Raw genomic sequence first — 15,403 nt, forward strand, 5'->3', positions numbered from 1 at the left:
AACCTGAAACTGAGCTCCCAGGCTTGAAGGGACAGACCAGATACAAATTCAATTATCACTAAGGTGTGAAGTAAAAGGGCTTTTGGCCCAACCAGTGCCAGGAGTCATTGAAGCATCCTCTGAAGCCCCCTCCTGCTGTTCAAAGACCATTCACTAGCATTTTCTACAAGAAATCTGCCTCCAGAAATAAAGGCTTCTTCCAAGTGTGTGTGACACACACCTACTCCCATTGCCTGCTGCACTGCTGCTTGGATTCCACCTGGCGATCTGTTCACCGTCTGCCCTGGCCTCCCTGTCTGGTACAGGTACCTCCACCACACTCACCCCTCTCTCCCGAGCTTTCGCTCGCCTCCAGCACACACGCACTGTTGGGGCGAGTGACTCTGAACTTATAATGGCTAGCCCCAAGTCGCTATATATATTTTTTAATATTGTGCATTTTGCTATTTGCCTCGTGACTCCTGTGTACTTTGTTGACTACACACTTTCTTTATCCAACTGTGGGACAGACTGTTTGTTCCCACACTCGGGACTCTGACTCTATATTGGTTACACAGACTTTTGGCCTCCCATCCTATTCTAACCACCTCTCACCGGCTTTGTATTCATCTTACCTGATCAATCCAGATGTGTTGGTCATTACTGAGACGTGGTTAAAGAAGAGTGCTTTGAATACTGATGTTAACCTTTCTGGTTATAACCCTTTCGGCAAGACAGATCCTCCAAAGGTGGGGGAGTGGTAATCTTTACCAAGGATCACCTTCAGTGCTCGGTTGTCTCCACCAAGTCTGTCCCCAAACAATTTGATTTGCTGGTTTTAAGCATTAAACTTTGAAATAGCTCTTTGTTGACTGTTGCTAGGTGCTATCTTCCTCCATCAGCACCGGCCTCTACCCTACCTGCCCTAAGTTCTCTCCTGGCCCCTTACACTAAGTCTGAATTTGTCCTGCTAGGTGACCTAAACTGGGACATACTTAAACAACCTGACCAAGTCCCAAAGCAATGGGATTCCCTTAATATTTCTCAGGTTATCACCAATCCCACAAGGTACGACTCCAAACATCCAGAAAAGGCTACTCTCCTCGATGTTATCCTCACAAATAATCCTGATAGGTATCAGTCTGGTGTTTTCTGTAATAACCTTAGTGATCACTGTTTTACAGCCTGTGTTCATAATGGCTGCTCAGTGAAACAACCTGTCCTGATTTGTCATAGATGCTTGCTAAAAAACTTTAATCACCACTTCATTAAGTCAGGATTCCTGTTTGCCTCAGCCATGCCTCCTTGCCCGTCCAACATTTCCTCATCTCCCACCCCTTCTTATGCGACTATCCCCGATGCTTCTCCCTCTTTTTCCCCTGCCCCTCTACAAAGTTTCTCCCTTCAGGCAGTCACTGAGTCTGAGGTGCTAAAGGAGCTCCTTAAACTTGACCCCAAAAATACATCTGGGTCAGATGGTTTAGACCCTTTCTTCTTTAAGGTTGCTGCCCCTATCATCGCAAAGCCTATCTAAACTTTTTTAACCTGTTTCTCCTTTCTGGGGAGGTTTCCATTGCTTGGAAGGCAGCCACAGTTCGTCCTTTCTTTAAAGGGGGAGATCAAGCTAATCCTAACTGTTATAGGCCTATTTCTATTTTGCCCTGTTTATCAAAGTGTTGGAAACACTTGTCAATAATCAACTAACTGGCGTTCTTGATGTCTATAGTATTCTCTCGGGTATGCAATCTGGTTTCCGCTCAGGTTATGGATGTGTCACTGCAACCTTAAAGGTCCTCAATGATGTCACCATTTGCCCTTGATTCTAAGCAATATTGTGCTGCTATTTTTATTGACTTTTGATACGGTAGACCATTCCATTCTTGTGGGCCGGCCGGATAAGGAGTATTGGTGGCTCTGAGCAGTCTTTGGCCTGCTTTGCTAACTACCTCTCTCAAAGAGTACAGTGTATAAAGTCTGAAAAGCTGTTGTCTCAGCCACTGCCTGTCACCAAGGGAATACCCCCAAGGCTCAATCATAGGCCCCACGCTCTTCTCAATTTACATCAACAACATACCTCAGGCAGTAGGAAACTCTCTCATCCATTTATATGCAGATGATACAGTCTTATACTCAGCTGGCCCCTCCCCAGATGTGTTAAATGCTCTACAATAAAGGTTTCTTAGTGTCCAACAAGCTTTCTCTACCCTTAACCTTGTTCTGAACACCCCCAAAACAAAGGTCATGTGGTTTGGTAAGAAGAATGCCCCTCTCCCACAGGTGTTATTACTACCTCTGAGGGTTTAGAGGTAGTCACCTCATACAAGTACTTGGGAGTATGGCTAGACGGTGCACTGTCATTCTCTCAGCACATATCAAAGCTGCAGGCTAAAGTTAAATCTAGACTTGGTTTCCTATATTGTAATCAATCCTCTTTCACCCCAGCTGCCAAACTATTCAGATGACCATGACATAATTTATAGATCGGCAGGTAAGGGTGCTCTCGAGCGGCTAGATGTTCTTTACCATTCGCCCATCAGATTTGCCACCAATGCTCCTTATAGGACACATCACTGCACTCTATACTCCTTTGTAAACTGGTCATCTCTGTATACCCGTCGCAAGACCCACTGGTTGATGCTTATTTATAAAACCCTCTTAGGCCTCACTATCTGAGCTATCTACTGCAGCCCTCATTCTCCACATACAACACCCATTCTGCCAGTCACATTCTGTTAAGTCTTCCCTGTGGCTCAGTTGGTAGAGCATGGTGTTTGCAATGCCAGCATGGTGTGTGCAACGCCAGGGTTGTGGGTTTGATTCTCACGGGGGGCCAGTTCAAAAAAAAAAAAAATGCATGAAATATATGCATTCACTACTGTAAGTTGCTCTGGGTAAGAGTGTCTGCTAAATGACTAAAATGTAAAAAAAAATGTTAAGCATGCACATCCCTGGATCGCTCCTCTTTTCAGTTCGCTGCAGCTAGCGACTGGAAAGAGCTGCAACAAACACTCAAACTGGACAGTTTTATCTCAATATCTTCATTCAAAGCCTCAATCATGGACACTCTTACAGACAGTTGTGGCTGCTTTGTATGATGTATTGTCTCTACCTTCTTGACCTTTGTGCTGTTGACTTTGCCCAATAATGTTTGTACCATGTTTTTGTGTTGCTACCATGTTGTGTTGCTACCATGTTGTTGTCATGTTGTGTTGCTACCATGCTGTGTTGTCATGTTTTGCTGCCTTGTTACGTTGTTGTCGTAGGTCTCTCTTTATCTTTATGTAGTGTTGTGTCTCTCTTGTTGTGATGTGTGTTTTCTCCTATATTTATATTGCATTTATTTTGTATTTTTGTATTTTTTAAATCCCAGGCCCCTGTTCCCGCAGGAGGCCTTTTGCCTTTTGGTAGGCCATCATTGTAAATAAGAATTTGTTCTTAACTGACTTGCCTAGTTAAATAAAGGTTAAATAAAAAATAAATAAATATGGAGGTGGGTAGGATTATTTCTCATTTTTGTAACAACTTGATGGCCAGGGGAGCACTTTTTCACACCATCCTTCACTTTTGCTTCCCCTCCTATCCAGCTCCGGCGTTCGCCATCGCCGGCCTTCTAGCTGCTGCCGAACCTGCTGCTGGCAAACACCCTTCACTCAGTCTCATCATCATTACACACACCTGGTTTCAATCCCCACTCTATCACTGTATATATACTCCCTCTGTCATTTGTCTTTGTCGGTCATTGTAAATGTTTCTTGTTTTTCTGAGAGGAATCTCCTACTATTTCCTGAGTACTTTATTATTTGCACTTTTGGTTTTGCTTTAATATATGGTGCTTTAATAAATTCAGTAGTTCCAAATCCGCGACTGCCTTCTACACGCTTGTCAGTGGAGATTCTCCTCCTTTACAACGAGCCCTGGCAACTAGTGCTACGCAGGGATCTCTTGACCCAGACGAATAGAGAGAGGTTCCACCCTCACACATTAACCATGGCCCTCTTGGCCTGGCTTTTGAAGATAAATGCGACAGGCTTGCCTCTTGGAGTCATTGAGACTATCCAAAGTGCCAGAGCCCCTTCTACAGGCTCACTGTATGGAAACAAGTGGTGTGTTTTTGAGACATTGTGTGATCTAAAACAGATCATTCCTTACCAATCGCTTTGTATCCAAATTTTTGTGGTTTTTACAGGACCTTTTTGACAGAGGGAAGGCTTTCTCCACTGTTAAGGTCTATCTAGCCGGCCTGTCGATAGGATTTAACAACACATTAAGGAAACACCCTCTGTTATGACGTTTCATGAAGGGAGCGCGTTGCTTACGCCCAGTCTCCAGGCCTTTAGCCCCGTTTTGGTATATGTCTATTGTGCTTGAGGTGATTTCACAGCAACCTTTTGAACCGCTGGAAAGTGTGGAGTTGAAATATCGCTCCTTAAAGGTGGCTTTTCTGAATAAAGTCCACCAGTTGTGCCTACAGTTTGCCCTGGTGTTATCCAAGTTAACATTGTTACCCAACCCAGCATTTATGCCTAAGGTCAGCTGCAATTACAATTATCTTGCCTTAAAGCTTATGGCTTTCCAACCGCCTCCCTTCACTTCTACGGAAGAAGTTTCTCCACTGTTTATGTACAGTATGTGCTTTGCACATGACGTAACAGTGACCAACTCTTTAGTGTCTTGGGTGCCCTCCTGTAAGGGGGGTCAACTCTGTTCAAAGGCGTCTCTTTATAAGAGATTTGTGAGATGGCATGTTGGGCCACCAATCATACTTTTGAGGTTTTACCGACTGGAAGTCATTACAACTTCATTGGCACATACTGTTCTCAGTGTCGGAGCCTTTGAGGGGTGATACTGTTGGGACTACCCTGGCTTCAGATAGCATGTCTGCGATATGGGACTTGGCTATAACCCAATGTGAGACATCGAAACAAGTATTTGAAATAGAACTTAGGGCTACTTGTGTAACCCCGGTTCTATGATAATAGGAGTGAGATGTCTCACAGTGTTTCCCTGCTCGCAAGAGCGCAAGGAAGAGAGGCATGCTTGAGAAAGACCAGCGGGCAGATTCTGTTTATTTTCTCTGTCATGAAGTACAGACAAGTTATTTTGCATCATCTTGTTTTGTTGCTTTTCTGTTTTAGTTTTTCATGACCAGTAAGCAAATATTTATTTGACTGACCACTGCCTATCCATCTCTGTGTACACATGGGGGGGAAGGGTAGAGAATTGGAACGCAACCTTCTTGAATGGGGATGCCAGTTATATAAATTCAATTTCTATGTGTCTCTATGTGTTTTTTCAGTTCTATTAATTATATTTCAATGTGTCTCACATTTTGTACTGAGATCCAAACTATTGCAGATTTCTTTTTGAGAAGGCACAGCCCACTGCCCACATCTAGGGGAATGTTTGAATTATTTTTGTGTCCAGACCACTCTTACTGAAGGAGATATATCACACACAGTGAACACACCTAGCATAGAGATCTTCCATGTTGTTATCTATTGGCTGCCTGGGCTCTTACATAACCTAGATATTTTAATTTCGTATTACAGTACCATATGATTTCCCAGAAACAGGTGCAGTTCTCATCAACAGTTATGTAATTTTATCTGTGAAGAAAGGGATGTAGCATTTGCCTCAAGACTGAAGGGTTGCCAGTCCAAGCCTTGATTCTGTCTGTTGTCCTTTGTATAAGATTATTATAATATATTTTTTTAGACTGACCACTGCCTATTCCTCTCTGTGTACACTTGGGGAGAAGGGTACATAATTTGGATGCAAACTTCTTGAATGGGTTGTTTGTTCTATAGGTTCTATTTCTATGTATCAGTCAGACATGCTTTTCAGTCCTTGTCATTTTTGTTCTATGCATTTTACACCTTTTTGTTAACCTCGCGATAGTTCACACGCAGCGTCAAACCAATCGGCACACTTACTGACAGGTCGGTAACGAACAGAGTAGTACAGGATTAGATAGGAGGGTTTGGTTGTTCTTAATGTTTGGTTCTTTAGTCCGTAAACTGTGATTGACTAGACACTCCAGTACAGTAGGTGGCAGCATTCAACGATAACGTTTGTTTGCGGACCGCCATAATATTATAGAAGAAGAAGGTAACAGTTTTGCAAAACATTTGGATTAGTAGCGAACTACACGATTTGCTGTGTAAAAATTAAAGTCGTGTGTGATTGAGGAGTAACTAAATGTGTTGCTTGCTTTTTTAGCTAGCAAGTCGTTGGAAATAGCTTTAGCGATTCAGCTAGGCTAACGTTAGTGAAAGTAAACAAACCAAGAAACCTAGCTACTACTAACGTTAGCTGATGTGTCATCAAGGCGCTTTGCTGAAATAGACTTATAAGTAAGCTAGCTAGATACTCGGTATTCATATGTGTGTTTCCATGAGAGGAAGCTAAACTATGTGACATAGCGACATTTATTTGTAAATGTATCCCTCACCCCCTCCTGTTATCTCCTCTTCTTCCACTTCTGTGCATGACAGAAACCAAACGATGCAGTGCAACAATGTGACAACTATCCCCAAAGGGCTACTGCAGCTTCGAGGCAGTTTGAGTAGCATGATGGACAGCCTGTACTATGACCCCAAGGTAACAGTGCACCCTGTCTCCTCTTCAGCAACACTGTTACAAACTCTTGGTCTAACAGTAATAGGCATGTAGGGACCTATTACTTCTTAATAGGACAATAGGTAATGCGAAGCATGTTCACGACACTTCTCTCTCCTTACTAGGTGGCAGAGCTGATGAACACGTCAATGGGGCAGTTCCTCAATGGCCACCCATTCTTAGCCCTGGCTGTGTTGGTATTTGGCGCCATGGCCACTGTACCCATTGGGATTTTCCTGACCTTTGCCACTGTTACATTCATTGGTGCCACCGTGGGTTTAGTTTTATTGGAGGGTAAGTCCCCACACTACCTATACAATACCTACTGTCCACTACTACAGTACCAATACACTCTTCCCAGCTGTGTAGTATAACAACTAGCCTGAATGCCTGTCTATCAGGGACAATGATGGTGGCTAATACTGAAACCCTTTCTCACCCTTTCTTGTTTTTCCTCATTATTCCTACCTCCTCCCTCTCCCTCCAGTGTTTCTGCTATCCCTGGGAGGGGTCAGTCTGCTGTGTGTGCTCTCTGCTCTGGCCATCCTCGCCATCCTGGTCTCCTTGGTCCTCGGTGCCTGTTACATTACCTCTTACAATGTGCTCAACTTCTACTACAGCCAGCGGTATCAAAACACACAGCCTGTAGTAAACACACACACACAGAGGCCCTTCATTTGAGATTCTCATTCTCTCCCTCTTTCTTTCTCTCTTTCACCCAGTGTCAGTAGGTACCGAGTCACTAGGTTGGAGCCTGCAACAAATATAACAGTCATGGAACAAGATGGGTGTGTTCAACTTAACACATAATTTGGTTAATGAACAAAAACTCCTTTCTAGATATACAGTTGAATTCGAGTCATTAAAACTCGTTTTTCAACCACTCCACAAATTTCATGTTAACAAACTATAGTTTTGGCAAGTCGGTTAGGATATCTACTTTGTGCATGACACACGTCATTTTTCCAACAATTGTTTACAGACAGATTATTTCACTTATAATTCACTGTATCACAATTCCAGTGGATCAGAAGTTTACATACACTAAGTTCACTGTGTCTTGAAACAGCTTGGAAAATTCCAGAAAATCATGTCATGGCTTTAGAAGCTTCTGATAGGCTAATTGACATCATTTGAGTCAATTGGAGGTATACCTGTCGACGTATTTCAAGGCCTATCTTCAAAATCAGTGCCTCTTTGCTTGACATCATGGGAAAATCAAAAGAAATCAGCCAAGACCTCAGAAAAGAAATTGTAGACTTCCACAAGTCTGGTTCATCCTTGGGAGCAATTTCCAAATGCCTGAAGGTACCACGTTCATCTGTACAAACAATAGTATGCGAGTATAAACAGCATGGGACCACGCAGCCGTCATACCGCTCAGGAAGGAGACGCGTTCTGTCTCCTAGAGATGAACGTACTTTGGTGCCAAAAGTGCAAATCAATCCCAGAACAACAGTAAAGGACCTTGTGAAGATGCTGGAGGAAACAGGTACAAAAGTATCTATATCCACAGTAAAATGAGTCCAATATTGACATAACCTGAAAGGCCGCTCAGCAAGGAAGAAGCCAGTGCTCCAAAACCGCCATAAAAAAGCTAGACTACTGTTTGCAACTGCACATGGGGACAAAGATCGTACTTTTTGGAGAAATGTCCTCTGGTCTGATGAAACAAAAATAGAACTGTTTGGCCATAATGACCATTGTTATGTTTGGAGGAAAAAGGGGGATGCTTGCAAGCCGAAGAACACCATCCCAACCGTGAAGCACGGGTGTGGCAGCATCATGTTGTGGGGGGGGCTTTGCTGCAGGAGGGACTGGTGCACTTCACAAAATAGATGGCATCATGAGGAAGGGAAATGATGTGGATATATTGAAGCAACATCTCAAGACATCAGTCAGGAAGTTAAAGCTTGGTCGCAAATGGGTCTTCCAAATGGACAATGACCCCAAGCATACTTCCAAAGTTGTGGCAAAATGGCTTACGGACAACAAAGTCAAGGTATTGGAGTGGCCATCACAAAGCCCTGACCTCAATCCCATAGACAATTTGTGGGCAGAACTGAAAAAGTGTTTGCGAGCAAGGAAGCCTACAAACCTGACTCAGTTACACCAGCTCTGTCAGGAGTAATAGGCCAAAATTCACTCAACTTATTGTGGGAAGCTTGTGGAAGGCTGCCCGAAACGTTTGGCCCAAGTTTTATAATTTAAATGCAATGCTACCAAATACTAATTGAGTGTATCTAAACTTCTGACCAACTGGGAATGTGATGAAAGAAATAAAAGCTGAAATAAATCATTCTCTCTACTATTATTCTGACATTTCACATTCTTAAAATAAAGTGGTGATCCTAACTGACCTAAGACGGAATGTTTACTAGGATTAAATGTCAGGAATTGTGAAATACTGAGTTTAAAGGTATTTGGCTAAGGTGTACTTTAACTATCATACAATGTTGTTGCTCATAAGTTTAAAGTGTCCCGTTAATTTAATCCTCAAATTGTTTGTTCTCTCCCCTACTTTAAAATCTGTCAGAGAAGAAGATGAAGAAGCCTATGGGAAGCCGGAGGTTTAAGGAGCTGCAGCGTCAGTGATGGAGATGGCCTTCTACAGACACAATCGTATACTGATCACTGCACTGCAGTCCTCTCACTGGCAGATTGGGGTTCCTCTAGACTTGAGAACTAGATAGAGTAAAACCTCAGGTTGACTTTTCATTAAAGGCCCAATGCAGCTGTTTTTATCTCAATATCAAATCATTTCTGGCTAATACGTACCTTACTGTGATTTGTTTTAAATTAAAACAAGCAAAAATTGCTTCTTAGCAAAGAGCATGTTCTCAAGCAATAATTGTTTAGATCTAAGTGGGGAGGGAAAAACTGAAAAATAGCTGTTATTATCAGAGACGTTTGGAACTCACTTTCTTATTGGTCTATTAACTAATTTACCGCCAGGTGACGTCAACAGGCAGGCCAAATTTCAGCCCACCAAAACAGACTGAAATTTCAGGTTGTTTTTTCAAACAGCTCTTGTACTGAAAGGGCATCATTTTCACAATTGCACAGTATTATTCCAACCTCATACTCTACAAATATTTATAAAACAGAAAAATCATGTCTTTGACTGCCCTGGGCCTTTAACTACAAAAATATATTATCCAAACAGTCCAATGGAATCATCACCATTGATACAAGTATTAATATTTCTTTATATGATTCTAGAGGTTGTATAATTTCACCTGACAATGTAGGCACATTGATTGTTGATTTATTTTATTGCATTATAGCATTTGTACTATTATCTCTATTTTCTTGATCTTTCTAAGGGTTAAGAGTACAAAGATGTATATTTTATACATAAACATAGTTGAAATTCAAGCTGCTATCGGTTGCTAGTCTGATTGTCAGATGTTACATGCAATGAATGTACCTTGGTTTTTATTGTCCTCATCATTTGCAATGGAGAGGGGACTAAGCACCTGTAATGGTAGAAATTATTTGTTAAACGAAGCCCATTTAGAACATGACAGATGACCAGGTAGCAGTGCAAATAATATACATGTTACTGCTACATTGTATTTGACAATCTGTGTATTTTGTAAACAATGTGTGCAGTATGCGTCAGTACAAGACCATGGTGCTTGCCTACGGAGCTGTGAGGGGAACGGCACCTCCGTACCTTCAGGCTCTGATCAGGCCCTACACCCAAACAAGGGCACTGCGTTCATCCACCTCTGGCCTGCTCGCCTCCCTACCTCTGAGGAAGCACAGTTCCCGCTCAGCCCAGTCAAAACTGTTTGCTGCTCTGGCACCCCAATGGTGGAACAAGCTCCCTCACGACGCCAGGACAGCGGAGTCAATCACCACCTTCCGGAGACACCTGAAACCCCACCTCTTTAAGGAATACCTGGGATAGGATAAAGTAATCCTTATAATCCCCCCCCTTAAAATATTTAGATGCACTATTGTAAAGTGGTTGTTCCACTGGATATCTTAAGGTGAATGCACCAATTTGTAAGTCGCTCTGGATAAGAGCGTCTGCTAAATGACGTAAATGTAAAATGTAAATGTATGCTATTATCCATATTGTACATTTTCCAAAGATTTTATTAAATGCGCTCCTCTAGTTTTGATCCACATAGGATTAATAGGTCAGGATTAACAGGTCAGTTTTTCAAGTTTAAAATCTGTGGTCCATTTGAACAGTGGGAGCTAGTTTCTGTTACTAAGGTCAAGTCCGTTTGTTTAAACCAGAAATGTCAAGTATGCACTAATAGAGATAGTGACTGATGATTTGTATCAAAAATAGTGTTTTTATATGTATTCAATTGAATGTACGTTTTCCTCTGAAGATTAGTGGTGAGATGTTACTTTGATGGAATGTTTCAAGTAAATCACTTCAACTGCACTAAATTGATTTGCTCTAGAAAGCCAGTGTCTCAATATTGTAAGATATGTTTCTAATGTACAAAAGTGTGCCCATTTGTAATGATTGATCCTTCACAGATTTGTAGTTCTGGCCTTGAGCAGTTCTTGTTAAATGTTCTGTATTGTCATGTTTAATGTGGACCCCATGAATAGTAGCTGCTGCGTTCACAACATCTAATGGGGATTCTAATAAAATTAGTAATTCTAAAGTACTTAACATTTTTTGGCTAATCTTTTTCTAGCTGTCTGTACATAGGTGTTTTTTCACATTAACAAGGTAAAATTGTGCTTTTTCATAAAAAGTTTATTGGAGGTGAGGTGGTATCACAGTTATCATGCAACTTAAAACAAAAGAAGCTATAGGAATGACTCAAATGAAAAGACTATGGGGGTTTACTTAGCTGGGAAAATTGGTCAAATCTCAACATTTAACTCAAATGCATACATACCAAACACCATATCTCACACACATTCCTCAACCCTGTTCTAGAATATCATGTATATTTCAATGGGTCTTTTACCTCTGTGACAAATGACTGCATCTTTATTTAAACAGCTAAACAAACTGACAAGTAAGGCAATTACAGTATTCAATCAAATTAACCTTAGTCTATGACTGCATTGAAAATAAACCAAATAGCCCTATCGAGAAGCACATTTACTGACACGGACCCCTAAATTACTTCCAATCATCCAATGTTGAACAAGCTGAGGCTGGGCCTAAGTAATGCAATAAACTCGTCTTTTGGTTGGTGATGTGAAAGGTGATATGTATCATGTTAAGATGGGAACTTCATCTTAGAATGGTAAGTATGTACATCAATGGAGGACACAAAGATGAAGAATTTATGCTTTTCAAATTTGACAACTGCATTGAAGCAAATTTTACCAAAAATGTCAAAAGGGCAACTGGAAAAAAAAATATTGGGCAAAGGGTTCTATAAAAACAAGAACCCAGAAGTGGGCTTTGCAGGATAACTTTTTCAAGAGAGGAGTGCAAACTGGGATATCCAAATGAAAGAGCACCTACAAAACATAAGTAAATGTAGTTGTGAATAATAAATTGGCCAAGGGAGTACAGTCATGTAAAAAACAATGTATGAAAAAATAGCAAGACATAAAAATCATTACATAATACTCCTTGAAACATCATTTCCATCTTAATCATACAGACTAGATTTTTGCATCTCATTTTGAAGTTTGGCATGGTACTTTGCATTGAGTCAACCCTAATCGATACAATGCATATTGAGCCATCAAAGAGCACACCTCACATGTTGAAAAAACAAAACATGTTTTCTGTCTATTTTGAACAGCAATGAGAAAAGGTAAGGCAAGATGCTAAAAATAGATATCTGAAGACTGCGTGAAGACCTGGGATGACCTCTCATTCAGTTTTGGAGCCATTTGTTGTTTACCAGTTCAAAGTTCTTCATGAAGAAGACTAGTGTTTTTCCCCCTTGAGTCGCTCTGTCTCTCAGGCATCTTGTGCTTGCTCGGTGGGGTTCCGTGATGTCATCTCCACGCACCCTGAGTCTACTGGGAGACACGGGGTCTCCGTCTGAACCGCTCATGCTGGCAGGCTCAGCTTCTTTCCTTTCAGCACTGAGGATTATTGAGATCCATGTCAGAGGGTCCAATGATTTTTTTTTTATGCATTTCCCTTGCAGTGTGCTGACTCCTGTGTACTACAACATTCAAAGTGTATCTAGATAGATTATAACTCATTTAGGATAAGATGTAGTCCTACAAACTCAACTATCAATTACTCCAACAAAGCTTACTTACGCATACATAAAATACCAGAAGGTCAAACAGCGAATACACAGATGGCAGAACATAAATCAGAGGTGGACACTCACCTTTGGTGACATAAAGGTAGAAAAAGTCGCAGTAGAGGATGGTCTGCACCACGCCGGCCACAATGGCGATCATGTCAAAGAAACCCTCAAAATAAAAGCGCCAGATCCAGTTGAAGAGGTACAGGGCCCGGTAGAGACCCAGGAAGAACAGGTAGTGGGTGGTGATGGTCTCCGCCTCGCCCGTCTTACTGATCATGAAGAGCTGGGGCAGGATGGCCACCGACTCCAGGTAGATGGAGAATGTCCACAGGATCTGATAGAAAGACAAACACAACACTGTATATTAGCCATTATTCTCATCCACCCACCCGCTAACAACTGACCGTGTGGAATAGGTTAAGTAGCCATTAACTAGGGGTTTCTCCTTCATATGTAATGTAAATGTCTCTAACCTCTAGGAAAGAGAAGTCATGGTTGACCAGGCATGCGAGGCCCCCTACAGGAACCACCAGGAACTCCATTCGGAAGCTGTCATGGTTCCCATCGTAGGTGGCCTTGAACTTCATGTAGATCAGGTAGACAGTGGCGTAGGCACAACCAATGTAGATCACCTGCAGGGAAGAGGAGAGGGAGAAAATGAAGATATCCCATGTTAATGGTGCTGAGAAGAAAATAGTAGCACAGTCTAGAGCGTCTCTCATAAGGACTAGGTCCAGAAGAAATCTACAGATAAGTTCTATCTGAAGCCCCAGAGAGATTTGGTGATGATGTTGTCAATTGCTTATGCAGTCAACTCTAAGGGATTCCACAGATTCCGCCTGGCCCAACTCATAACACTTAATCACTACTATCAGTGGTTTGGAGGTATGGAGAGAAGGAAACGAAGGCTCAGTAATAAGGTCCTGCCATCCTCTTACCTTCATGGTGGTGTTGTAGAGGGAAATGAAGGAGGTGAGGAGGTCCAGGTAGCGAGTAGTGAAGACCAAAGCAAACAGGATCTGGCTCTTCCCGGAGATACCTGAAGGGACAACCAGTTTTACAACAGTAGGACGGATAATACCCTGGAATGAAATAAGAAATTATTCTTCTAGTTTTGCATCACTTCAAGAGCAAGTTCAAGAAGAAAGGCAAATTCTTCACAACTTCTGAAATAGTCTTCCTTTGCAAGCCCCTGCCCGGTCAGGGCTGAAAGTGTGATAGTATCTTATCAACAGCAGTTGGAAATGTGAATGAGACAAACCCATGTCTGACTACATCAAGAAATGCAGCTGCATCTTAAGACCAGGGTGATCACTCTGCAACTAATGCATCTCCATGTAGGCCTAATCGTAATGTGCACAATAAATCTTATTTATTCCATATATTACAGTGACTGGTATTAGAAAAAGACAGCAGATCCTAATGCCCCAAAGGCAAATTAATTCCATGCAAACAAGGTCGATGAGAGAAACGTGTGCGAGTGTTTAGAATATAGGATGTGTTCAGCTAATTTGAGACATAAATGTAGAAGTGTCGACTACTTATGAGTGAGAATGCATTGATTCCTTTCCACCTAATTTAATTTCGTGAGACTTTCTAGAATGCCACGTCAGAGTCCAGATCTAACAATCAAACGCCGGGCTACATTGAGTGAACTCGCATGCCAGACTGTTGCAGAAAACAAGGTGACACTAGACGGGATGTTTAAACAGAAGTTATTAATAAATACCTCATCTGAAAGCACGGTACAGTGTCCAAACTTGCATCACTTTATGAACAATCGATTTTTTTTTAAATCGACTATTTTGGCTGTTACACGTAGCTAGCTAATTAGATACTGTAGCTAACATGTTTTGCGTAGCAAGTTAGCTAGCTACCAGTTACATAGGTGGCAAACCAGATATTCAATGAAGGCTTTGATTAAACAATAATCCGTATAGCTAGTAGTTAACTTTAAAAATCAGAGCAATCCAAGTTGCCGCGCTAGAATAGACAGCTAACAAGTTGACATGCTACGGTGGTGAAGTAGCTAACGTTCAACCAATTCAAGCTCACTAGTTAGTGAACAACATGATCTGCATATAATTGTTTCATGATGCATTATATATACTGATCAGCACTTAAAATGCCATTGTTGCTTGTTTGTTCTGCAGCTAAATAACAGTGGGTTCGGAATATAACGTTAACTGTCCATGTTAGCTAGCTGTCTACAGGGATCTAAACTACAGCTAACTGGATGGGTTGGAATATAGGCAGACGGCAAACTAAATACATAAGAAAAACAGCACATAGCCAATAAGTAATTTGAAGAAATATACATTTTAGTAGCTAATATACTCACCAGCACACGACCTGGTTTTCCATATTTTGAGCAGGAGAATGATGATAGCTGCCAAGTGAGAGAGGTCTCCCGTTAACCTGAAGATGTTCATTGCTAGAGCTGATGCCTTCTTTTGACACCGGTGAAAATGACTTACTGTTAACTTTTTCTGGTTTAAACTAGCTTTCTATCTAATTTATTTAACCGGCTTCACTAACCCTTTTTTGATGCAACGAGTTGAAATATGGCGATAGGGCAAGTCGACGTGGAAGGGGGC

General features: G+C 41.6%; 2 protein-coding genes across 4 annotated transcripts; one reads left to right on the forward strand and one right to left on the reverse strand.

The window, feature by feature from the left end:
• The first annotated feature begins 5,922 nt into the window (after positions 1–5,922).
• On the forward strand, positions 5,923–10,173 carry LOC115205129 (promethin). 3 transcript variants are annotated; one of them, XM_029770818.1, is made up of 6 exons: positions 5,923–6,087; positions 6,474–6,579; positions 6,723–6,891; positions 7,085–7,223; positions 7,320–7,385; positions 9,134–10,173. In XM_029770818.1, the coding sequence occupies exons 2-6, from the start codon at positions 6,484–6,486 to the stop codon at positions 9,171–9,173; spliced, it is 510 nt and encodes a 169-aa protein (XP_029626678.1). In that variant the 5' UTR covers positions 5,923–6,087; positions 6,474–6,483; the 3' UTR covers positions 9,174–10,173. The 3 variants fall into 3 exon arrangements, with proteins under 3 accessions (XP_029626678.1, XP_029626686.1, XP_029626669.1); XM_029770809.1 differs by lacking the exon at positions 5,923–6,087 and adding an exon at positions 6,098–6,332; XM_029770826.1 differs by lacking the exons at positions 5,923–6,087; positions 7,320–7,385 and adding an exon at positions 6,096–6,332.
• A 1,138-nt stretch (positions 10,174–11,311) lies between these two features.
• Positions 11,312–15,374, reverse strand: LOC115205167 (ER lumen protein-retaining receptor 2-like). The gene is made up of 5 exons (XM_029770873.1): positions 15,148–15,374; positions 13,745–13,845; positions 13,280–13,438; positions 12,888–13,140; positions 11,312–12,630 (listed from the first exon to the last, which is right to left on the reverse strand). Exons 1-5 carry the CDS (start codon positions 15,236–15,238, stop codon positions 12,596–12,598), a joined length of 639 nt encoding a protein of 212 aa, XP_029626733.1. The 5' UTR covers positions 15,239–15,374; the 3' UTR covers positions 11,312–12,595.
• Positions 15,375–15,403: the final 29 nt, after the last annotated feature.

This window comes from Salmo trutta, chromosome 1 (assembly GCF_901001165.1).
Source record: "Salmo trutta chromosome 1, fSalTru1.1, whole genome shotgun sequence".
In the NCBI taxonomy this organism is placed as follows: Eukaryota; Metazoa; Chordata; class Actinopteri; order Salmoniformes; family Salmonidae; genus Salmo; species Salmo trutta.

What these genes read in the sequence shown, in the direction of transcription:
- LOC115205129 (XM_029770818.1), top strand. Translation starts at nt 6,484, where the DNA reads ATGCAGTGCAACAATGTGACAACTATCCCCAAAGGGCTACTGCAGCTT. An exon ending in GGGTTTAGTTTTATTGGAGG is followed by an intron (nt 6,892 to 7,084) that starts GTAAGTCCCCAC and finishes CTCTCCCTCCAG; the next exon opens with TGTTTCTGCTATCCCTGGGA. An exon ending in ACAGTCATGGAACAAGATGG is followed by an intron (nt 7,386 to 9,133) that starts GTGTGTTCAACT and finishes AAAATCTGTCAG; the next exon opens with AGAAGAAGATGAAGAAGCCT.
- LOC115205167 (XM_029770873.1), bottom strand. Translation starts at nt 15,238, where the DNA reads ATGAACATCTTCAGGTTAACGGGAGACCTCTCTCACTTGGCAGCTATC. An exon ending in TCTACAACACCACCATGAAG is followed by an intron (nt 13,439 to 13,744) that starts GTAAGAGGATGG and finishes TCTTCCCTGCAG; the next exon opens with GTGATCTACATTGGTTGTGC. An exon ending in ATGACTTCTCTTTCCTAGAG is followed by an intron (nt 13,141 to 13,279) that starts GTTAGAGACATT and finishes TCTTTCTATCAG; the next exon opens with ATCCTGTGGACATTCTCCAT.